The 27301-nt window shown below is 35.9% G+C and overlaps 1 protein-coding gene across 1 annotated transcript in view; it reads right to left on the reverse strand.

The window, feature by feature from the left end:
- Positions 1-457: 457 nt before the first annotated feature.
- LOC112043927 (A-kinase anchor protein 200) overlaps positions 458-27301 on the reverse strand; it is a 47238-nt gene continuing 20394 nt past the window's right edge. Inside the window, exons 5-7 of the mRNA XM_024079604.2 lie at positions 4699-6003; positions 3573-3650; positions 458-2627 (exon numbers count right to left, since the gene is read on the reverse strand). Coding sequence (XP_023935372.1) covers positions 2595-2627; positions 3573-3650; positions 4699-6003 — 1416 coding nt within the window. The 3' untranslated portion in view covers positions 458-2594. The remainder of the gene's footprint in view (positions 2628-3572; positions 3651-4698; positions 6004-27301) is intronic.

The raw sequence follows: 27301 nt of genomic DNA on the forward strand, positions 1-27301 counted from the left end.
TACTTATTAAATTTTTCGTAAGTAGGTGTTTAATTTGTTGTTTTTTTACTGTTGCTTAATTAATATTTATACAACAGCCACAATGTTCAGTAATTTTCATTTCCTGGTAAGTCAATAAGAAACAAGAATTTTCCTAAATATAAAAGTTAATCGTCTGATCGAGATGAAGCTACTCACGAAAAATTAACTTGAAATCAGGTGTAAAAAATGTTCTACAGATCCCAGACTACTACACATTTTAAAGACATGGTTGTACTATGATAGTATAGCACAATGCTTACTGCTGTATGCGCGGTGCCATAACGTTGTATGTAATGCGGCTGAAGTCTGCTGAGTGCTGCTTGTGGCTGAATCTAGATGGCGGGCGGAGCGCGCTGCATGCTATCTGCATGATGCTTTAGAAAACAGTTCTTAGCAGGGCAGAACACTTGAACTTTTCAAAAATTAAAGACGTAGATATTGTTTTAAAATTTATTGATAAGAGACATTCACACATCAACATCGAATTCCAGTAAATTGAACATAATAAATATATAAATGTTCAATCACGTACATAATTTCAACTCTCATTAATACATTACATCAATAGTTACATGAGCAGTCAAAATACAAAATTAAATTTAATCGAGTTACACAATAAAAATATTTTCGAATTGGCACTTCTGCACAATTTTTTGTTTGAATTTGAAAAATAGTACAGAGCGATCGAAAGTTTTGTGGACTTTGTGCAGATGGTTTACCTACTTAAAATAAGATTAATAATTTAAATTAATTTTGAGCGTCAACATCAGTCCTACAACGTTATGTTTAAATGTTAGTTAATTTTACTTTTATTGGCGAATTAGTAACGCAAAGTCCCGAGGCTCAGACTTCTGTGGACATTTTTTTGTTAGGGTATCATATTATCGCCAACAATCCTTTTTGTTTAGTATTTTTTTATTCTTAGGGTACATTTAAAAATACCTGGTAATTTACAATCCTAGGTTTTTTTTTAATTATAAAATATTCGAGTTATTATCACCAGTTCAATTAATATTCTAGAGGTACCTATTTGGAATATCTCTATCAGACTTGAAGGCATTTGATATGGAATGTCTCACTCGTGTTCACTGCTGATATCTCGGGAGATGTTCCAGTCTCCGTTCATGCAGATGTGTCACTTCAAATTTCATAAAAAATGTATAAAATTACAAAATAGGTTAGGAAATCATTTTACCAGACACATAACTATAGAAATCGACAATAATTGTATAGTTATATCAAACCTTACATAGATAATGTCTAATTGTATGTATGAGGTGGAAACAAATATAATATTATACTAATAGCAGTAATATTTCACACTGCTTTTACTAACTCGTTACAAATACTACACATCTAAATCGTATATATAATTGATTGTAGGTTTGTATATGCATAAAAATTGTATAGATTAATCAAAAACTTGGCCACTGAATGTCAAGTCAAAATTTAGTAAATACCACTCCTAAATATCTGATAAAAACAACACAAACAAATAATCACCAGCCAGGTCCAGACCTACCTCATCACGTCACATCACCAGACATGGCGGCGGATATATAATTCAATTACATTTTGCGTTTGCTTTACGAGAGAGCTCAAAATCAAACTAAATTTATACAACTTATAATTACAAGGAGCAGAATAATAACGTAATTGCATAAAATATACTTAAAGAATTAAATGAAATCCATTTGTTATGTCTCGCTTATAACAATATACAAATGCAATTTAAATTCCAATTTGACAACAGAATTCATGAAAAATAATATTTATGAAAACGTAATTGTTCATATATACATAATAGTGTCTCATTATTAAAAACTATAATATATTTTTTTTTCAATGCATCAAAAGATAAAAAAAATGGGATTTTTGTTTCAAGCTTTTCAACTCTAGAAGCTGCAACACAATCCTCCATCCTTGTATAGTTATTAATATCATACAACAAATAATATATTATAAAAGGTACTTTACATCGGTGTTTATAAGTATGACCGAAGTGTATTTAACACATCGTTTATGAAGTCCTTACGTTACAACATATCCAAAGAGAGTATTATTTAGGATTTAATATTACATTCAAATTTTTCGAGTTAAGCTGTCCGCGAGAATATTTGAAACACGGTCATTTAAAATTCAATACAATTAACTCACAATTTTTTCAAAGGAATAAGTTTTGAACAGGAGTCAAATAGCATTCAGTGAATTAACCAAAGATTGAGTCGTACACCAAACGTCATAACTAATACCCCTGTAATAAATGGCACCAACTTATCGCACCGTATACTGCCTACATAACTTTGTTATCGTATATAATATAAAAGATCATCCTAGCAAATTTAAAATATATAAAACCTTAATTTTACAGAAGCAAAGCACGCTAAACTTAAACTATGTATACTCATTCTACATGAAAGGTCTCATTTAAAACTGAAATCCACATAGTTGTAATCTGAAATCATACATCGAACTTAGTTCGATATCACCTTGTGGTACTAAATGGAAATAAATTAAAGGCTCATTATCGGACATCTGTCTCGAGGACTGTTGTGAAGCACGTCGCTGCTGCGTTAGTTGGCCACTGCCACGTCGGTCGTAGTTTCCTGAAACAATAATGTTACTTTTATATTTTACTCTCAATGCTACATGGCCCTCAGCCAAAATAGTATTTACGAATTAAATGACTTTTTTAAATTAAAATCAATTTGACTAATTTATTATATTTTTACAATTTGACAAATAATAAAATATTTAATTTAAGTGTATTAAATTAAATATTTTATTATTTTCATTACTTAAGAATTTCAGTATTGGTTTTTAATCAAATTAACATGCAACATGTAATAATAATTGGAATATTTAAATTAATTACTTATTTTTAAAATATTTGCACGCCTAATTCTTGGCTTGTATTAATTGTATCTGTTGTTACCCATGTTTTAGCAAATAAATTATTATTTTTATTATTTTATTATTACAAAATACAAAGTTTACATTGAGTTTCACGCGAAGTCGCGGGCGTTCGCTAGTATATATATATAAAAGAAAGTCGTGTTAGTTACACTATTTATAACTCAAGAACCGATTTGCAAGAAAATTGCATTTGGAAATTGAAAAAAGGAGTAGGTTTGAGTAGGGTAGGTGCAGGGAACGGAGTAGGGTAGGGGTAGGGTTTCGCGTGGACGAACTCGCGGGCGTCTGAGAGTTATTAATATGTATATGAACCGTGATAGCCCAGTGGAGTGTGTGGGTGCGAATCCGGTCCAAGGCATGCACCTCCAACTTTTCAATTGTGTGCATTTTAAGAAATTAAAAATCACGTGTATAATCAAACAGCGAAGGAAAACATCGTGAGGAAACCTGCATACCAGAAAATTTTCTTAATTCCCTACGTGTGTGAAGTCTGCCAATCCGCATTGGGCCAGCGTGGTGGACTATTGACCTAAACCCTCTCATTCAGAAAGGAGACTCGACCTCAGCTGTGAGCCGAATATGACGACGCTATGGTTGCAGAATGTAGTATATTCAACAAAACGTAAGACACTCACCAACTCAGTTTTTAATTCTGGTATGGATGGGACCTCAGGGATCAACTCTGCCATCTTATCGGAAATCGAGCTTAGTTCCTGCAAACATTATAAAATAATTAAAATGTCATCTAAATCCTTATAAAGCTAATTTTAATTTAGTAACGTTCAAAAATTCCAAGATGATGCTATTATTTATACATGGTGCACAATAATTTACAATTCAACACGTGCGATCGCTATATCATATCTACAGTGCACAGTTAATAAAAGAAATTTAGTAAAAAGAAACTAAATTTTATGTACAACTAACAAAATATAAACAAAAATTACATATAAAAGTATGAACAATGAAATTTGTATTACAAGGCTTAGGGTGTAAGCTCGAAAACATGCAAGGGTTGAAAATTTACAGTCAGGAGAGGCGGGAAGGGTTGGGAAACGCTGGAAGGAGCGACGACCGAAACTAATACTGAAGTGTGAACATCGAAATGATGGCGTTCCGAATCTTCCAGTTAATGACAGGTCCACATGCTGGGAAGTATGTACATCGACTAATAATTACATCTCTCAACAGGGTGGTCACACCCGTCTTACATTACGATACTACGTCCTCTACTAGCTAGAGCAGTGGTTCCCAAACTATTATTTCTTATGGACCACTTTCGAAATCTACCTGATCTCGGTGGACCCCCTGCAGCTACATTTCTACAATTTCCCAAAATTCGACAAAATATGTATTTTTAACTATGGAAATTAGCGTTGCGACTCAGTTCCAAACAAATTAACAAAAGTAGTAGTTTTCTAAAAAATAAGTGAGAATTGATTGCTAAATTAATTCATCGTGCTGTGAGTACCTAGATGTTAATAAATAAAGTTGGCCGATCAAAGAACTTCACTTTTTAACATCTAGGTAACTCACAGCACAAGAACCCAATAATGTTAACCAATAAATTCTCACTTGTTTTATTTAGAATAAGCCCCATTCAGTATGAATCTAGAATAAACATCAGACCCCCGCTTACGAACCGTGACCCGCATTTTCATGTCACGCCAATGTAGACCCCTGATGATTCTCCCGAGGACCCTTGAGGGGTCCACCTGGACCACTTTGGGAACCAATGAGCTAGAGTGTCCGCGTATTCACCTGTGGCGCGGCGTCGCCGAGCTCGCTGGGCGGCGGCGGCAGGCTGTCCGAGCCGCTGGGCGCGTCGCCGCTCGCCTCGGACAGCGAGGGCGGCATCGAGTCCTCGGGCGTGATGACGGGCACGGAATCTGTCGCTTCGTCGATCACTGGCGTCGCTTCGCCGTTCGTCATCACTTTTTCGTCTTCAATTCGCCCGTTACATTCGATAACTTCAGCCGTTTGCGCCGACTGTTTAGTTTTGTTTTTTATTTCATCGTTTGATTCGTCGTTTTGCTCGATCTCTTTAGGCGCTTCACTAGATTCCGTCAGACCGTTTTCGGATACAGTTTTGATTTCCTCTGGCACTGCCTCCCTTTCGATAGGTAATTCACCATTTTCTTTGTTGATATCAGCGTTTTTAGCATTATCTGATACTTCAGTATTTTCAGGTAAATCGTCTACAATAGTTTCGGGAGATTTTCGGTCATTATTTAAAGTATCGACTTCATCTGTAATTTCGGCATCGTCATTTTTTACTACTTCGTTTGTAATGTTATTTTCGAGTTCAATATTTTCTTGCGGAAGCGAAACCGTTTCTTGTACCTCAGGCGCATCATTAGTTACTGTAACCGGCGATTCTTTATGGAGCACGTCTACATCGGATTCGGACGTTTCGGTGGCTTTCACTTCAGAGTTTTCAACTGTTGGTACGGGTTCACTTTCAACTACGGATTGAGTGGGCTGAACTTCAATAGAAACAGGTTCAGCTTGATTTACTGAGTCAGTTTCTGGGGTATCTATGCATGTGGTGTTTGAAGTAATTTCAGCAGAGTTAGCGAGAGAAGCATCTGTCAGTTCTGGTGCCATAGTGGTAGCGGCAAAGGAAGCCACTGACGAGGGAGGAGGATTTGCGGGGAGTGGTGGAGGTGAAGGCTCTATTATAGGAGATTTTTCAACACAAACCTCATTTTTATCAATTTCAGTAGCTGGGACGGGTTCAGGCTTTTCAACAATTGGTTCCTCAACTTTACTAGCCACGGGTTCAGTAGTCTCAATTTTTGGCTCTTCCTGTGCGAGGCCGTTAACAGGCAATGGTTCCGGTTGCACTTCATCTTTTGGTAAATCTGTCCTTTCGATTTCTTTAGTAGCATTAGTTGGTTCAACTGTGGTAGGAGTTATTTCTTTAGGCGATTCCGGTGTGTTGCTGCCATTTGTAATGGGTTCAGTCACAGGAGTCTCTGGGGTTTTCTCTTCTGCTGTTTCGGTTTCGGATTTATCTTCTTGGATAACTCCATTCAACTCCTTTTCTGGGCTGGCTTCTGGTACCTGAAAAGTAAATTGACATTATATAAAACAGCAACAGTAAGTTCTACTATAATAGCTTACTTATCAATATTTCAATATAAACCTTATCATCTGCCATATTTATTGACTTGTGTGTTCAAATTATACGTAATGACTGAAGTGGCATTAGACTGCGTAAGATTATATAGTGTAATGTACATACTGTACGTTATGGTATTTTGTAATGCACGATTGAATTTTAATATTAATTGAAACGTTACCCGTCAATGATCTTGATCTAAAGCTATCTACTACACAGGGGCTACCACTACTACTATATCTTATAAGGGTAATTCATTTAAATTTATCCCTAAAGTAACAGTAAAACATGTATGTACCTGTTGATATTATAGTGCGAATTTTTACATCAAAAGCGTGATAATCATGCAAAAGTCACATTAGATAAAAGTAAATGAGATTTTGACTATTTGTGCTATTTAAGAATTACCAAATATGTATATCTATGTCCTTTTTATATGAACCGCAGATGCCAGTAAACGAATAAATAAATAATTTATAACAGCATTTTTTTTAATTTAGAAAATAGAGAATAAATGAGTGCAACAATATAAATATCCGTTTCTTATATCTTTTACTTAAAGTCGCAACCGCACTATAGTATGCGCATTATCATCTGAGTCGTCCGGTCATAAAAGTCAAAAAAGATAGGAATGTGCAGCGCGCCTACCTGCGCACCCTAATTATCGATAAACGGCTACCTGCGCACGTGCTAATGATGAGTCAATAATGATTTGGACGATTCTGATTGGTCGGTTTCTAATGTAATTGCATTGCGTATTTTTTTTGCTATAAATGTGTTTACTGCAATTAAATAAATACATTCATGTGTTACTCGTTGCGCACTATGGATACTAATATATAATAAATTTGGCAGAAGACGAAGATTCTGATGATGAAGACTCAGATGAAGATTAATTTTATTTAGTTAATAATTATATAATATGAAATATGTATTATATTAAATCAAATATTGTTAATTTTTTTAATTTTGTGAACAAGATACGATAATAAACTTTACTTATCGATAATATGTCTTTCATTGTTACACCCTTCACTAGACGGCTCCATAAGACCCATAAGTGCAAGCGAGATAGATATAGAGAAATGATTTATGGCCCTAAGACTCAGTTGTTAATGCTATTAGTATAGTGCGGCAAGAACAAAAACGACACCGGCTCACAAGGACACCGATGTTTACTGAAGTAGAAATACATAAATGCACTATCTCCATCTAACGGCTTTGTCCGCGTCAAATTGACTACTGTTACCTCAACCAATCATAAATTTAATCTCTTGACTTTGGCGAATTTACTTTTTCCGATACTTCCAATAATTATTGTCATACTAGCGAACCCTGTAGCTTCGCCTACACTTATGTGCACTTCATCCCTTTCCCTACTTTACCCTTCCCTACCCCTACCCATAGGATCTATAATTGACTCTTAAACGTTTGTATGGGAAATAGAAAAGGGTTGTTTTTATGGGTTTCCCGGTAATTATTCTAATTTTTCTCACCTTTTAAACCTTCCCATTCCTCCACAAACATTTCAAGACCAAGATCAGATAAATCCATTCAGCCGTTCTCGAGTATTAGCGAGACTAACTAACTAACTAACAGCAATTCATATTTAATTTTTATATACTTATATAGATTTCAATCAATATATACAAAATCTTGCCAAATTATACACCGAAACTATCCTCATAAATTACTCTTTGAAAACAGCATGAAAATCCATTTAGATTAGAGTTTATTGCGAACAGATAGACAGGCTCGGCGGTGTACTTTGTTTTAAATATATAGATTTTAAAATACTTGAATGTTAGTACAGACACGTTTACGATTGAATGAATCCTCTCAGTGATCGGTCGTTTAAAATATTAAAGTTTCTGGTATGACTAAGAAGTAAGTAAGAATCAACTTTGTAAATGAATCAGCCAATTACAGAATACAAATTGTTTCCTTTAAAAAAATATTGTCACATGATTCACACGAACTACGAACGTTTGTAGAATATTACTTGTACAAAGAACAGAGATGACAAATATTAATTAACCATTCGTACTGTGCTGGTAGCGTGTTTTAACCGAGTTACATGTTAATGAGTATTGTTTTGTATTTCTAGACCGTATCCTTTTACTTTGATGACTTTGGAATTGCAAAACCTAATGATGAAATTTCATATGGAACGTATTAGTAACCCGGAAGAAGTTTGACTGATCGCAATAATAATGTAGGTATTCTATTTCTTATAGTATTATTTAAAAAAAACACCAACAGACGCCTCGCGGTTTCACTCGCATAGTTTTTGTTCCCTTGGGAATACGAGGATAAAATATGGCCTCTGTTACACAACTATACTAATATTGAAATTTCTTTTATCACTAGAAAGCCACGTTATTTGTGAGTGTCATGGGCTATATTTTATCCCTGTATTCTCACGTGAACGGGAGCTACGCGGGTGAAACCTCGAGGCGTCGGCTAGTATATAATAGCCAATGGTGCATTGCACAGGTGAGAAGCCGGGGCGGGTGGCTTATATTTAATATCGTAACTGTTTTGTATTCAAAGTAATGCATCAGCAGGGGAATCCTTATACAATAGATTACGGTGGTGTCGATTCTGGCGTAGGGAATATAACCGCTATGTCGTGTTAGCTTTATCTAATAATCTAATAGTCAACTAGGTTATACCACAGAAAAGATATTACAACCAGTAGTTGGACTTCATACTAGAGGTCGAAACGCGAGCTATACCTACGCTCCTTGAACATGGGGTGATCGTAGGGTGAAGACAGTCGCGACTGTGCCGCGGTCATGCCATGGCAACTTAGAAGAACGTGAAATCTTTATGAAGCAGCGCCATCTACATCCTAGATTTAAGATTCCAGGATAATAAATTCAATTACTTATGGTGTGTATGTATTATAATGTTTTTAGAGATTTAAACCCTGTTAGTATGGAAAAAAAACCAAAAAAAAAGAATTATTTATCCTTTTAATTTTGACGCGTAATAGGAAGAATGTGTTTGTATTTTTGAAGCAAAGGGATTATTAAAGAAAGACAGTAACCGTACATTAATTTCAACGATGTTCCATATAGTTATTTGGCCTAGTGGTGCATAACAAAGGTACGATCGAACAGTCCTAAGTTCAAGCCTGGGGGTGACAATAGAAAACTTTTTGTCTTTTTTTTTGTTTTTCTCAATTGGTTTCTTCAACTATTACAAAATCAAAAATCTCTCCTTTACAAAAAATATGCTTTATTATTTTTATAACATAATGGATACTATACTAAAAATACCGTAGCTAGTCACTAGATGGCGCTATCACAAGCGTTCCGAAAAAAGTTAGAGTTGCCTATCTATTTCCAATAATACATTGTAATCTTTGGCCGCGGTGACGAACGAACGCACGGTGTATTAACAGAGTAAAGTGTATTAATAGTATTAGATTTTTTTAATTATGACCAGTAGGAAATACTGTGCCGTTTTTGGATGCATGAATTCAAAATTATCCCATCCAGAGATAACTTTTTTTAAGTTACCTGGAAACTCTGAAAGGTTAACTTTAAAATAAATTTACTTATTAGTAGGTAGGTACATAATCTTGTATTTTTTAATGGATAAGGTATTTCCTTTTATCTCCAGAATAAAGGTAGGTATCTGGATTAGTAAATAAAGTGAATAGAGTAAAGGAAAGTGATTGACACGATTGAAATATGTAGCTATACGCGGTTCATGAATCACGATACAGTAGGTACGATAAGCTTGTATTAAAACCTCGACTGCTTGTACAATGTATTGTGTGACTGTGCTCGGATCATTTGTGTTTTGTTACCCGACTGCGGCGAAGCCCAAAGGAGGAGTATGTGTTTGAATGTTATGACTTGTTGTTGTATGCGGGCGACGGGAGGAAAGGACTGCGCGGGTGTGAAGTCGTACGCGCTGGGCATCGTTACCCCCCTCCCGGACCGCGCCGACCTTCGGGAGTGTTACGAACAAATTTGCCAAGCACACATACTGATAAATGATATGTCATTAGACTCGTCTAGATAGGCCGAGTGTCACTGGGTAACTTAGTTCTTAAAAAATCAAAATGGCGGATTTTATGCACTTTAATGTGCAAGCTCATAAAACTTTTGCTCAGCTTGGCATTGGTGACAAGAATTTTAACCGACTTCCAAAAAGAATCGTATCGTATTTACAGCGATATTTCCGTCATTTGTAAACCGTTTCTTTTTTGTTTGGATGAATATTCTTTCAGGTTAGTCCCATTTTTTTCATGTCAGGATCTGATAATGGCATCCTAGAGAAATCTAGGGGAACTATCGTATCGTAGGGACAATTAGTGCGTTTGTTCATTGTTTCATTATCTATTTTAAATCACTACAATTTCATGAAGGTATTTATCTTTTTTTTTATTTGTTCACGTAGTGTGGAGGTAATACCTAGATGGCATCACCGAAATAAATATAGTTAGTTATAATATAAGTTTAAGAATACGACCAATCCTTCAAGATCATTGACGTAGTATCAGCCTTAATTAAATCAACCAATCAAAAAACACGCATTTTTATTTATCACTTCCCATTTTACTACAATTTACAAAGTATTTTATTTGTTTATATAAAAAAAGTTTATTTACAATCACAAAACTAAGTGGAAACACAAAGTTAGCAAATGTAATTAAATTGCTGCATGCGGGCAGCCCTATGACATGTTTACGTACCGCGCGGCTGTAGGTATTTATTTCAAAAATACGGCCGAGTTATTATACTGCTTGTAATATCTTTACTGTGGTTATACACACTAACTAACATAACTCTTTGCAAAAATTGTTTCAAGTTTTTGTTTTGTTATCCCCAGTACTTTTAGGAAAAAAGCAATGCATACCCAAATTGGTATTTTCATATGGTGTATACGAACACCAGTGGATCCTTATTCAAGGTTGATCATTAATTTTATTATTATCTAGCTGACCCGGCAAATAATGTTTTGCCAGTCATACAAAAATACAAAATTGTTGGTGCGAGTGAAAATACCATAACACTTATTGGTAAATATACGAAAACAAATCGGCCAAGCTGTATTTTAATATATATATATACCATGTTCACCGGGTTAAAATATAACATCTTAATCATCATCTTTATCGAGCCTTTTTCTTTATATAACCTGCTTTGAAGCAGGGTGGTGGGTCTAAGCACCATATCCCCTGTCCTATAAGGAAGGAGGCTTGGTCCTGAAGTGGGTCTTTAAAATAGGTTGATAATGCTGATGACCCGATTAGTAACTTGATGATAAATAAGATGATAACTAACAAGAAGCAAGATGGTAACGTGCTAACTTGGAAGAGGTACTTATTTCTTTAAAGCCTAAATTTTTTTATGGGTTATCGTATGAAGGTTCATCTTTGCCAAAATTCCACATAATACAGGGATGCAGCACATCTTCTTCGGAAAAAATAGTAATTTCAAACGAGTTTGGTGGCTTACATTCTCTGAAAGCAATTAGCCCAGCAGACCTGAACTAATTTAGAAATTTCAAATTCCGTCATTGTATTCCTTAGACCAATTACCTTCTACAGGGCCTGTTAGCCTCGCTAGAGGTTACCCCTCTGTCAAATCTATATGATCATGATCTAACGTGTTCATTCAATCTGCGTATATAGAATCGATGTTTCATTGTGTTAAAATGACACGTGTATTATGGTTTAAAATTTATAGCTGTGTATAGTGTAAGGGCACAGGATATATTTTGGTTTTGGTGTTAAATATTTTCGATGTATGAGTTTACCCCTCTTCAAAAAACGACAGACAATTTTGTTGGTGAATTTAAGTGCGATACAAGTCCATTAGAAGGTAATGAATTGGTCTGAGTTGTATTCACAATTCCAGACGAACTATAATACTTCACACCACATCATTCACATGAACAGGCTAAGTAGCGTGCGTTTGCTAGTTTTTATTATTAATAAATCCAAACATTCCATATCTAGGATTTCCGGTACAATGAAGTTCGTGGACTACATAACAATCCGACCGGAAAAGATATTAGTGTAAAACGAATACAGATAAGCCGGTCAGGGCCAGAAATAGCTTTTTAATGATAAAAAGAATTAATTGTTACATATTATCATTTAAATATTCTGTAGATAATGTAATTTTGTTAGGATATATAAAATATCCTAACTAACCTACTACTTCATAATTCAATCGTTTCGTTTCGCCTTTTACTAAATTAATTTGAAGATAGATTAGATTTAACGGGTTCAGTTCAAACATAAAAGTAAACCTTTCGTCTACTGTACATTATTCATTATTATTGTTGTTTAACTAATAAACAATTAATATTTTCAATTGTAGCCGTTAAAATATTTTTTATTTTTATTATAATATGTTCTCTGTGTTTACCGCGTTAAAGCATTCATCGAATCATAATTACATACAAATAAATAATGATCGATGAAGATTTATCTTTTAATATCTTTGTATCTTTAAACAACAACAATCCAATCTGACAACAATTCGATTGCCTACAAGACCTCCTTTTGATATTATCAATACTAGAGTAAATAATGATCGATCGAGGTTTATCTTTCTATCTTTAAACGACAACAATCCCACCTAACAACATTGTTTATCACCTACAAGACCTCCTTTTGATATTATCGGTACTAAATTAAATAATGATAAGTTGAGGGTAATCTTTAAATATCTTTCTTTCTTTAAACGACAACAATCCAACCTAACAACATTGTTAATGTTGTTGGATGGATACTGAAGTAAATAATGATCGGTTTCATTATTTACTTTGATGTATTTGCAGATAAACCTACAAACATATCTAAATGACAACAATCCAACCAAACAACATTGTTTCTTTTGTCTATTTAGCGGTCCACGAAGTGTGCAGTTACAGTAAACGAGCAAACGGTAAAAAATCCACTCGATTTTTTACTACCACTGAAATGACTATTTCTTTTTAGTTTTACTTAGCGTAGCGTAGAAACATCTGTACTTGTTACCAGTGATAGCAGATAATATTATTTACTACTACAAGAGTACTTCTTGCGCAAGCACATTTCAAGTGGAGGCGCGCAGGACTAAGTGCATGTTTGCCGGAGTATAAATTAGGAGCCTTGGAAATCATAGAGCTCAAGTCAAGGTGTTTGCCAAACATTCCTTGATGAAAGTCGTGTTTGACAAATAATCGTTTCAATAATGACAAATAATACTCTTCAAAAATGGCGGCGTAGAAACCAATAAAGGTCAACAGCGGCACTCGGGTCTTGAAGATGATCACGGCTTGCTATCAGTTTGCAAGCGACCATAAAACTGCTAATTTTAACATCATGAGGCAAAGCTATTAAGGAAATAATCAAAACGTTAAGCTAAGGAATTGGAACTCTCTAACGAAGACGATCAGCGATCCAAGTGGTGCTAATTTGTAAGGAGAGCAAAGCCTGTGTAACACGAACATGCCAGTATAAAGACGATTGTATGTAGGAGCGGACAAAAAGTTCTCTGTAGTATGATTTTCTGTGTATAGCGACTCAAGCTATGTTTATCGCATTTACTAGACAGTCTTAATCATTATTAGTAACCCATATCCGGCTCACTGTTGAGCACGAGTCCCCGTTTTCAATGAGAGGGGTTAGGCCAATAGTCCACCACGCGGCCTCAATGCAGATTGGCAGACTTCACAAACCTTTGACACCTCAGAAAATTCTCAGGTTTCCTTCACCGTTTGAGACACATGATATTTAATTTCTTAAAATGCACATAACTGATGAAAAGTTAGAGGAGCATGCGCCGGACTGGATTCGAGCCTACGCCCTCCGAACCGAAGGCAGAGTTCACATCCACGTGGCTATCACGGTTCTACAGTCTTAATAGCATTGTCTAATTGTGTAAATAATAAATCTTGTTAGACTAAAAAGTTATTTGTTATAATCAAATAACGAGAACATTATAAACAGTTAACGCCGATTTAATTCAAACGTTATAATTACAACATATTTATAAGTTGTACATCGGATGAAACTGTTAATTGCATTCGGTAGCGGGCACTAACACCCCACAGTTGAATAAAGGCCGAAACGATGAACGTAACCATTGTCCGAAACGAACAACAATATGCACAATACGGCTAACATCCGAGGCGCACGCACAGGAAGCCGGCTACCTGGCTATTGTTTAACAGATTCACGTACGTAAATAATGACTTTTCGTCACTAAGGTTGAGCGCACATGGCGGTATACAAGTTTTTTTTAAATAAAATCATTTTTGTCATAGAGCGCGATCAATGTGTTTTCAATGTTTTCATACTGTTACTACCGCGTTAACGTAAACGCGAATTTATATGGAATTGAAACAGTTGTGCAGTAGTGCCACTAGATGGCGCTGTTTAAATTCCTTATAAATTCGCATTTACTTTAACGCGATCGTCATAGTATCAAACTGCCACTAGGCCCTCAGTGCCTGTGCTATATCAATCAAAATTACATTCGTAAAGATTTATCTACTCTCACGCTTGGGGTCCATTTTAAGAAATGAAATAACCTTAGCGGTCCACACATTTTATAAATAAAAACAATTATTAACATGAAACTTAAATTAAAAAATATTATAACGATACTCTCAAAAAAGAAATGATGAGACTTGATAAAAATAATAAAATGAAAAATAGTAGATTATGAAACAATTTTATATTATTGACCGCATTTTTTAATATTGTACACTGTAACTTTTATACCAAGTTAAGCAGTTTCGTATTCTATTATAAAACAATAAAACGTTTAAGCGCAAAAAAAAAAACAAATTACTACATAGGTAAATTAATAACGTTATTGTAATTCTTAAACAAACAAATTATCGTTCGACTACAATCCTTAGAAAAAAAAAACTCATGTTATTTGTGTGTCAGAAATTCTAAAAATGTTCGTAGCACATGTGCGCGAGACTTTAGTGTGGCGACTTACGCATGCGCAATTTCAACTTTAGAATTTTAGCGTCTTACATAAATATTTTAAGCGTACCTTTAAAAAAAATATCTTATTAGTAATTGATTGTTTTTCCTTAAATTTTTTGAGATTAGAAAACTAAAGTAGGTATGAAACAGTGCATAACTTGGTATTACAACTCTCATGTCTTGATCTGTATATAGCATTCGAGTTATAATGACCCCTATCATACAACCGTTACATAATCTTCTATTTTTAGAAATTCAATTTACATAATTGTTGTTGCGGAGTAAATTCTTTTATGTGAGAAAATTTGCGTATTGCAAGGTATGTATTTATAAACAAGGAAATAAATCATTTTTTAACACACGAGTGCAAGTTAGTTGAAAATTTAAAGCTATCTCCGAAGGTCTTCACAGACTCGCGTAAACCTCAAATGGAAGCTACTAAACTCAAATACCAATAAAAACCGTAGCATAGAATTCGTAACCCGTTATCAACTGCGATGCTATAGTCTGGCAAGTTAGTTGATAACACTCCCATGATATGCGGGCGACAGGGGGAAAAACTGCGCGGGTGTGAAATCGTGCGTGCGGGGAAGTTACGTGCATCAGTCGTGGGCTTTTCATTCATTGCTACACGCCCCCGGCCCGTGCTAAACATCGGGAGTGTTACGAACGAAGTTGCCAAGCTATAATAACAACGATGCAAACATACTTTTAATTAAACATACGATGCTATAAAACCTGTTATTGTAGAAAGTATTAAAGTTAATATTAACTTGTACTATATGAAACCTACTAACGACGAAAGTTACAATATTAAAATCCAGATTCTATTTGCGCTTTTTCTTTATCATCGAAAGGAATATCGTAGCAAGTATCAAACACGTCTGCGCGAAAAAATCTTTAGTTTGTAGACGACTTTATAGTTTTATTTTGAATCCACCGTCTGTCTGCTCACAGCGTGTCGGTCATTATCAAGCCGTTGTTGTTTTAGCTCTGAATCATGTGTAACTGTACTAGAATATGTTTACCAACAAGCTACTATGAAATGTAATTATTCGTAGATGCAAATAGTAAGTTTTGTTATCACGCTAATTTCCACCGAATTAAGTTTTTATTATTGCGATTTTAGAATTTTTACATGAAATTTTATAATGGCGAAACAACGTTTTGTAATGTAAGCTAATAATAATGTATACCTACTAATAACTCAGAAACTACTGGTCGGATTAAAAAAATCTTTCAGTGTTAGATAGCCCATTTATCGAGGAAGGCTTTATGTTATATATTATAATCCACGGGAACGGGAACCACGCGGGTGATACCGCGCGACGTCAGATAGTATAAAATTACTAATTGCCATCTGTGCATGGTATCAAGATAGGCAGACATACAATAACCTCACGAAAAATCAGATACTCGTATTTAACTCGTGGTACGATAATAAATACGACAACAACTCCTGGGTATGCAGTAATAGCAATCCGATAATTATAAGTCTAACTTTAAAAATCTTCGTTAAACCTTCCAAGTATAAGATTATAAAGTAGAACGGCGCAAAAGCGAGTTTCACTTTGGAATTAACTGAACTGAAGGCCTTTTGAAAACATTTAGCATTTTAATCGGCGACAACTAATAAAGACTAATTAGGTATTTACCGTAGCTACTACGTACCGGTGCTTCGATAATATTATCGGTAAGATGTACTTGTTCAACTTTTTCGTTTCATTATTCATTTTTGTTAAAAAAAATAAAAATAGGGTAAATTATGTTTTTGTTTGTTTTTTTAATACAAGCAAGCTCTTGATTGCTATTCCGTCTTAGATAAAGCCATGATGCATTCTGTGGTGAAACTTTAGGAGGTGCCTATTCACTCTAAATTTAGTCACACGATAGCTGGAAATGACGTTCTATATTTTTACAGTTCCCATGGAATATAGACTAACAAGCTGTGATAACTCTCCAATTATCATGTTATAATTATATTGTTTTAATAAAACAAAATGTTATAGATTATTCTTGCTATTTATGCTGTAGGTATTTATTTACAAAGCCTGCAATTTTGCCCAAGTGAAAATTCAAACATTTGATCTGAATGAAACAAAAAGCTCTATTATACAAAAGATACTATTGCTTTGAGCTGTGTATTTCTAATCTACATGCGAAAATCGCTTGTGAATTCACTTAGCAAGTTCCCAGTTTATTGCGAAAATTTAAACTAGACCGAGACAAAAAATACTTGATTTAATTCAAGCTATGAACTACCTGTAAGTCAAATTTCACCCAAATCCGTGCAGCCGTTTTGGCGTGGTCAATATAAAAATGATATCATATCTATACTAATACTAATAAATAATAATATAACAAAGCTGAAGAGTTTGTTTGCTTGCTTGAACGCGCTATTCGCAGGAACTACTGGTCCGAATTGAAAAATTCTTTCAGTTTTAGATAGCCCATTTATGGAGGAAGGCTATAGGCTATAATTATCCCCGTATTCCTACGGGAACGGGATCCACGCGGGTGAAACCGCGCGGCGTCAGCTATACTCCAGCCTTTCTTGATGAATACAGTTTACCAACAAAGAAATTAAAAAGGAAGGTAGAAAACGCATGTCATTTCATAAATTATTTATTTTAAATTATGTATGGTTTGTTATTTGAAATATATTAGCCATATCTAATTGTTCTTAAAAATCTAATTGTTCTTAAAAAGCTTATTATTCTAATTTATTTTCATTAACAAGAACAAGTTGATTATAATTATTATTAGTTTTGAAATGACTAGAGATTTATACCCTCATTTGTAATTTGTTTGTTAGTAAACAGTATTCACCAAGAAAGGCTGGAGTATAGTTATAAAATATGCAGTGTCAGTTAGTAGCTGAACCAGAGCGTTTGTCGGCCATGCGCTGTCGCTTGTATGATGTAGGCCACATTACCCTCTGTGGCATGCAGCGTCGGTACATAAAGAGTACTACATACATATTATTGTTCTTTTCCGTCCCTCACTAACAAACAAAGGTTCGCTAATTTCAATAGTTCACGTTCTAAATGAGCGTACATTTATCCGATAACGGTAAACAGCCGGTGAATCAGCGACGCCATAATACAATGGCACACTCATAACTGCAATCATTTAAAGTTCCAGCTATAACCGCACGGCCAAACTATTATATTGTTAATACACTCCCATATTTTCAACTTCATGTATATTCAATAGGATTTTTGGGAAACTAATTCGACCCTGTCGCAAAATCCGTTTAGTGGAAGTATACCAACTTTAACTACCAACTATAAACTACTTCCCTGCCAAATTTCATCTTTGTACGGCAAGCAGTATTTCGTGATATTTAAGACTAAATAAAAAGCGATAGTAATAATATTTTCATAACAGTTGCGTGACATGCACTTTGGCGCAGAGATTGAACCGTGAAGAGAATATCCTACATTTCTTCACAACAGGCCCAGCGCCCGCCAATCAGTATTAAGGTAGCGTGGTGGGGTCTAAAGTCTATATCCCCTCTCCTATATAAGAGGGAAATCTGGCTCTGTAGTGGGCCATTTAAATAGACTAATAGCAAATATTGTGTTGTTTTACAAACTTAATATAGATAAAAAGTCCTATTGATAAAACTTATTTCTAAGAACACACATTCACATCCCCGCTATGTTTATGTTTAGTCAACCCCAAACGTAAAACAGTATCCAGCCCGTAAACAACTAACTGATAGTTAACAAACAAACATTCATAGCTCTTCTCGGACGAAAGCGCCGAACCCTCGTAACTTTATTTTTAAGTTTTCGACTTTAATTACAACCATTAAATCATGACAAAACTTGACGTTTCAAAAGTGCTTGTAAACTAAGTCTAATAAAAATAAATGCAATTTGATTTTATATAACGCACATACTCGTACAATACAATTTAGCATTTAGCAGACGTTTATGATATTGCAGAAGACAATGCCCTAGCGTTTGAGTCCTTCGTAAATGTTCTCAAAGTGACGGACAATTTTTAATCACTCACGAGTTTTAATTGTATAGTTGGGTGTCCGCTCTGAGGAATGCAGTGATGGGCACACGCGTTGTATGGACACCAATTATTTTGGTACATACGCCACGCAGTAGGCACACATATGGCGACGCCTGGCAGTTAGATATGATATTCTTCGCATTATATTAACGACATAAGTGGTCGCATTGCAGACAGCATCGTGTGACCGGCGGCTGGCTGGTACAATTTGCATGGGCAATAAATAACGGAGGAGATAGCAGTAGCATCTCGGGCCGGTTCGGGCGCACTATCATATAACTCATAGTCCGAGCTCGCTATCAGAGGTTGTCGCCCCGTCTTGGCACCGATTACACCAATCGCTCTGAATACGTATCCAGTTACCTTCACTTCGCGAACACCGCCTATATTGCGCCGGGCAGAGCTATATTCCGTACAACCTACAGATTTTCACGTTGATTGTTTAAATTAGTTCAGCGTTTGTTAACTGTGTATATTGTTTATTTGAACGCCCATCCAGGCATATATGGACATAGGTTCACTTGTGTGTGAGGTAGTATTATTTGGAGATGACAGTATGTATTATGATAACTTACAGATTTATGAGGGCTTATTTTAAAACCTGTATTCGGGTATGTGTACAGTCATTTTGTTATAAGTTTTGTGTGTAATAACCTACTGGTTCGCGACGACAATTATTTAAACATAGCAAACGCAAACTTTAGAGTTTGAAGTGCTTAGGTACCAAATTTGGCTAGTCATGAAGAACTACACAAGCGGAGAAGGGGAAACAATCAACGTCAAGAAATTCCTTAACCCTACATCTATTAGTCACAAGTCCAGGACTCTATTTTTCTAGTTTTTTTCTCTACCACGAGATGGATCCGGCAGCCGCATGGTGAATCCATAGAATGCTAAGATATTCGTCTCTGTAAGGCCTATATTCAGTAAAATATTCTATGTATGTGTTTGTTTGGGTAGTCACATTCATATATGTACATGTATGATGATAAAGTAACCCTCGGTCAGAAAATTAGCTAAAAATATGTCTATACCTACTTGTAATTCCAACAACTATTACTAACGATCGCGGAGTTAGTCACTAATTAGTCAATCAATACATTTCTACATATACATAATTTTTTAAATCAAGTTATTTATTATTTTCATAACTCAGTTTATTTATTACTTTCATAACTCACGTAGTAAAACTTGATTCATAATGCCGTCAGAACTACGGAGCGGTTAATGCGTAAAAATTTCACAGTCGGATGACTAACAAAAGTTGTCGAGTCCATGCGAGTGAAACTGGGGCCGGTCGAGTTTATCTTCACTTTTATTTACGCAATTATCCTCAACGGTTACCATACGTAACAGAGCCTTAAACGAAGTATGAGACGAGGTAACATTGACTTTTTTTTCAAAATAAAAATAATTATATTGTTACTCGTTAAAAATTAGTGAGACGTGAAACTGTTACGTTCTTACGTGTGCTAAACTGCTGAATGATAGAATGAATTTTGGTACATTTGGAATATGGACTAATTTTGTCGCATAAATTAAAAAAGGGTGATAGGAGGAATAAAGTTCAAGAAAATTCTACTTTGTATAAAAATATGTAATTTTAAACGAATTATATTTGCAGTATATACATTGTACATTGACTATTCTTGAAGTGTCAAGTGTTATGGGGTTCGAAAGGGGATGAAAGAACATACAGATTTTCAGCGCCGGATCTAGGGGGGGGCAAGCCGGGGCCTATGCCCCGGGCGGCATGTTTAGGGGGCGGCCAAATTCACACATTACCGACTAATGGACAACTCATCATTTACTTAACATGCCCACGAAATAAATAATAGCACAAGTACAGATATTTCATGACCAAAAACACGACCGATACCCAAAGTGCGGAGTAAGACGTGCTATCCGAACATTACAGACACTTCGCGAGGCGCGTAGGCATGGTTATTGCATTATGGCATTGGTTGGCATAGGCAAATAAAAGAAAGTTTCATTGATTTCATAGAAGTTGCTGGAAAGACAGGAGAGGACATTAGTCAACAGATTTTAGAAAAATTGGCGGTTGATGATTTAAATGTTGGACAATGTCAAAGCCAATCTTATAATAATAATAGGCCAGACATCTGTCGAGCGTGTCATCGTCCTGGGGAGTCCCTCAGGCATATTGTGTCCGGGTGTTCTCACCTTGCTAACGGCGAATACTTGCACAGACATAATCAAGTAGCCAAGATAATCCACCAACAGCTTGCTCTTCAATATGGCCTTATCGATTTTGAGATGCCTTACTATAGGTACGACCCAGCGTCAGTTCTTGAAAATAGCAGTGCATTGCTCTACTGGGACCGAACGATTATCACTGACAGGCATATTGTAGCCAATAGACCTGATATAGTGCTAGTCGATCGGTCAGTGCGTCGTGCAATAATTGTTGATATTACTGTTCCACATGACGATAATCTGGTTAAAGCCGAAAAGGAAAAAGTATCAAAATACTTGGACCTTGCTCACGACCATTACCGCCATGTGGAATGTTGAGTCAACTATTATTGTTCCGATAGTTGTTTCAGTCAATGGTCATATAGCGAAAAGCTTCGACCAACACCTTAAGAAGCTTTCGCTTAACTGTTGGATCAAGAGTCGGATACAAAAGGCAGTGATTCTTGAGACGGCGCGTATTGTGAGGAGGTTCCTCACTTTGGAGCCCTGACCACCGGTTGCTTGGACACTCAAATGTCCCGCAGCGGGAGGGTGAATTTTTTTTTATAAATTTTTAATAATGTTTTGTATTTTATACTTATATTGTTAAAAATTAAAAAAAAAAAGAAGTAATAAATAAATGAGAGTAAAATATAGGCCAGCATTCATAAAGGAGTACAAGCCAGGATTGCAGAAAGGAATGAGCTGGCTGAGTTCGTGCCGTGTTTAGCTCACTCCTTAAATCTTGTAGGTGTTCATTCTGCCTCATCATGCCAGGAAGATATTAACCTATTTGGATTAATTCAAAAAGTATAATTATTGGTTTTATTGTTGGCTCCACAACTAGTTGGGACATTATAAAAAAAAACTTTAAAACAAATTTAAAAGGAAGTACTCAGACGAGGTGGTCTGCGAAACATGTTGCAGTGAATGCCCTATTAAATAATTTGCCAGAAATAGCGAAAGCCTTAGAAGAAGTTAAGCAAACTTCTCGTGCTCCAGAAGCTAAATACGAGGCAGGTCATCTCTTAACCGCTATAAAACATTTTAAATTTATTCTTAATTTAATTCTTGGGTGAATATTCTCCGCAAAATAAATCAAGTGAATATAGAAATTCAGAAAGCGGATATTATCCTTGTCCGTTCCGTTGCACTAATAGATGGTCTGCTCAAAACTTTGCATGACAAAATCCAATGGAATTTTGGATAAAAGAGGCTGGAGAAGTTGCTGAAAAAAATGGTGTTGACCCTATTTTGCAAAACAAACGAATTCCAAAACGTAACAAACATTTCGATGAGATGTGTGACGTCTAATTACAAACACTCCAATTTCAACTATTTTCTAAGGAAATAATGATGGTATTTGATAGAATCATATTATAAAGAGGTTTGATTTTGCCACCAAGCTGAACTTGAATTTTTCTTTTCTTAATGGTACTAATATTTTGAAAATCTTGAAGAACTGCAAAAGTATGGAGCAGATCTGGCTCGAAAATAAGAGCGCGATTTAAGCGCCGTTGAATTCTGCCAGGAACTTTACGTTTTTAAAGAGCAAGGTCAGCTTCTATTTGGTGATATAGAAAAGCCTAATGGTTCCTTTCTCTTGCAACAGATCTATGCGCATGATTTTCAGGATATTTTTCCTAATATTTGTATTGCTCTGTGAATTTACTCTACACTTCCTACTATATCCGCAAGCGGTGAACGAAGTTTTACCAAACTAAAATTAATCAAAAATTATGTGCGGTCTTCCATGAGTCAGAAACGTTTATCGAGTCTTGCAATCTTATCGATAGAAAATCGAATTGCACCTGAGGTAATTTGCTGAACAAAAAGCTCAAAGAGTATAATTGTAATTTCCATTTGTCAACTTTACTATTTGAAACTGCAATTTTTCCACTTTTGCATTTGAAACGCCACTTCAGTATTTTATACTGAAAAAGATCCTGTTTTCTTTTATCCGTGCAGAAAAAACAGCGATGGATGCATTATTTACGAAGGGCATAAATATTCAAGTTATGTCCAAATGTCAATCAATTAGTGAAGTTATTATATAAATTAATCAATTAGTGAAATTACATAGGATGATAAAAGTATAAATAATATAAGTAGGTGGGGGCGGCATTTCTCAGTTTTTGCCCCACTTAAAAAATGTTGAAGATCCGGGGCTGCAGATTTTCTCAAAGACGAAGTCGCGGGCGTTTGTCATTACGAGTATTTAATCATGTAATTATAACTATTGACGCAAATCGACATATTGTCATTCTGGCTATAAATAGCGCAATATTATGTAATTTTTAACCGATTTCCAAAAAGGAAGAAGTTCTACGTTCGGCTGTATGTATGTTTTTTCAGTGCAACGGTCACGTCTTGAGTTTAATACATTAAGCAGGCCAATGTATCAATGTGTTGATGTTTCAGATTTAATAATTCACATAATATACGAGAAATATATTAATTACTAATATTATAAAGAGGTAAAGTTTGTGGTATTGTAGAGAGTAATCTCTGGATGGATGATCAGATTTTGAAAATTCCTTTACCACGAGAAAGCCACATTATTTGTGATTGCCATAGGCTATATTTAATCCCCGTTTTCTCGGGGGAACGGAAACTAACGCGAGTGAAATCGCGAGGCGTCGGCTAATTTACATAGGTATACGAAGATGTCTATTGCTACAATAATAACAAAAGCAAAATGTACTTTAATAGTGTTTCCTATTAGCAAAATACATTCGAATTCTGTAGCGAGTAATAATACACATAGCAAGGAATAATTTTTCCATGCAATACAATAACCATTTTCCTAATGCATCGCCTTTCCACAGGAATGCCTGTTCACAATCAAATTGTTCGCTGACAACAATGGTGCGATCGCGTCAAAAGGAAACTGAATCCTTCCTTGTTATGTCAAAGCTCTATTCAACGTTCGTATTATGAAAATACGACAGATGAGCCCGCGCGGACGGCCGGCGCTGACAAATCCGTAAACATGCAATACGAACTCTTAGCACTTCGAGTTACTTGGGCCGGTAGCGAGTTTTGATACATGTATTTGTTACAAATACAAGCACGCCATTGTCTACACCGTATATACAATGTTAGTCTAAGAGCCCATAACCCCAGACCTTCGCCATTCACATAAAAGCTAAAAGTTTATCAGCTCATGCTCCTACCACAAGTAAGTACGGTAGCCAATTAAGGTATTTGGTCCGTAGTGACTTTAAGAGGTTTTAAGGATCCAGATCCAGAGTCTCTCAGTCAGAGACCCTCAACCGTCTAAGCATAAAGTGTATTTTATTTATATTTTCCTCGGCATAATATGAGAAATTATATTCCCAATCGCCATTCAGTTAGCTTCGCGACAACCCTTCGAAAACACACACAATTTAATTTGAAACTTCAAGGGTTAGCGAAAGGTTGCGATTAAGCCTTAAGTGTCTGGGTAATGGGGATAATATCATTTCTCATACTATGCCGATAAAAATATTAAAAAAAAATATATTATATACTTTATACTTAAGTGGTTAAGGGTCTGGATATCCCAAAGCCACTACGGTCAAAACTCCATAGTTGGTTACGGTACTCATCTATAGACTATAGCAGGGGCAGAGGCATGAGCTAACAAACTTGCAGCTTTTATAAAATGACGAAGGTCTGGCTGTCACTGGCTCTCCGTCTACTATAACCACTAACTCGATATAAACTGGTTCCGTTTATAGATACCAAGCTGATGTTTTTTTGTCCGCCACCTTTAGGCACTGGATATCACAAAGAATACGAAATGACGTGAGTTTAGATTAATGATAAGTGGCTAAAATTCAAGCTGGCATACTTGGTGAAATAACAGCTTTATTAACCAACTAGCCGAAGCCTCGCGGATTCACCTGCGTAGTTCCCGTTCCCGTGAGAGTGCGGGGATAAAATACAGCCTATGACACTCACAAATAAAGTAGCTTTTTGGTGGTAAAAGAATGTTAAAAATAGGCTCAGTAGATCCAGAGGTTTCCCCCTAAAATAACATAAAGTTTACCTCTTTATAATATTAGTATAGACTAAATATTATAAAACACAGAAGGTAAAGTCCAAGTTAGTGTCAGTGGAAAGGGGAAGTGGTTTTGCTCGAGTCGCGCGGGAGCGGCCTTCGATTACGCGCCCACTTGCAGGAGGGCTATTCTGTAACGATGTTTTGTGAAACTCGCAAGTGCGAGTTTCGAATTCACCTCTGTCTTTCTCTTTCTGTAGTGTCGTGTTAGACAGAGACAGATTTTTTTAAAATTCTTAAGTTAGCCCTTGACTACAATCTCACCTGCATTATTGATGCATGCAATCTAAGATGGAAGCGGGCTAATTTGTTAGGAGGAGGATGAAAGTCCACACCCCTTTCCTTCTCTACACGACATTGCACCTACATCGCTTGATACGTCTAACTAGCTACGGCCGAAGCCTTCCACTAGCCAGATCTGGATCAATTAAGAAAACCTCAATCGATCAATGGGATCGAACCCAGGACCTCCGTCTTGTAAATTCACCGCGTATACAACTGTGCCACGGAGGTCGTCAAGATAGAGGTGAATACGAAACTAGCACTTGCGAGATAAACAAAACCTCGTTACAGAATAGCCCTGCAGGCCTCGGAAACCTGCCCCGGACTGCTAATTTTATTTTGCACGCAAACAAGTTTTAATGCAAAGCAAGGAACCCATTTGCTTCGGACGACCATGCGGTTTCGATTTGAGTCGAGATCGAGAGCTAATCTTTCAAAACTTTAAAGTTATATCATAAGCTTAACTAAGCTACAAAAGGTTTTGTATTTGCTCAGCTAATCTACCAAGTATTTAACTGGTATTTTAAAACCTTAACTAGTTCTGATGCGGTTTCAAAGAAATTTAGTAGCTTTTAGAAACACAGGACAATATAATCGCGTTTAGTTTTAATAATACTGTTCTGTAATATATTGATTTTGTAATATACAACCACTAGCAGATGCCCGCGACTTCGTCCGTCCCTCTGACCTCCAGAATCCTGCCTTTTCGCAAAATCTGTTCTTAGCGGACGTCTACTAACTATAAACTACCTCCCTGCCAATTTTCAACTTTGTACGTCAAGCGGTTTTCGAGATTTAGTGATGAATGACCTTTCGCATTTATATATTAAGATTATGTATTCTGTTATTCAGGATCCGCTGAACTTTGCAAACTAACTAATATTAGTTTGCAAAGTTCAGCGGAACGAAAATGGGTTATTGTTTGAGCGTTCAAGCTCATGGTGGGAGACGCGCTAACGAGCACACGTCAACACGTGGCGGGACCGGCATACACGGATACATCAGCAGTATACAACATGTGATGTAGCTTTTTGGGGCTTGTTAATTACTAGCCGACGCCTCGCGGTTTCGCCCGCGTAGTTCCCGTTCCCGTTCCCGTGAGAATAAATAGATAGAATATAGCCTATAACACACACAAATAACGTGGCTTTTTAGTGTTAAAAGTATTTTCAAAATCGGTTCCGTAGATCCAGAGATTAACCTTTATTAACTTAACCTCTTTATAATCTATACTAATATAGTAAAGAGTTTGTGAGGCTATAGGGGGGGTAATCTCCGCTGTTTTACACTTCATTTGCAAAATTTGACTAAAATCACATGTTTAAGTTACATGTCCAACTGGTCGTATAAACATACGACATGTACATATGTACATATCTACTTATAGCACAATGTGTTTTAGAAAATTACACCTCTATGTATTTAATTAAAATAGAACTAACAAGTTAATAACTATACTATCAACTAGTACTATCATAGCTCAGCGAATGCGTGGGAAAAATAAGAATACCCGATCTACCCGTTGATTGGTGCAGGCAATTGACGGTACCGCACCCTAATGTTTGATGTCATAATTTCGTTTAACCCTTCACCGACTATATTCTCTCAAACAATGCGGACGTAATGTATGCGGGTGACCATGTTTAGACAATCCTTATTATAAATTATAATAGTTATTCACGTCTTTCTGTAGTCTTCGAGGTCAGCATGCCACGTGTCTCATGAATACCAC

Source organism: Bicyclus anynana, chromosome 9, assembly GCF_947172395.1.
Source record: "Bicyclus anynana chromosome 9, ilBicAnyn1.1, whole genome shotgun sequence".
In the NCBI taxonomy this organism is placed as follows: domain Eukaryota; kingdom Metazoa; phylum Arthropoda; class Insecta; order Lepidoptera; family Nymphalidae; genus Bicyclus; species Bicyclus anynana.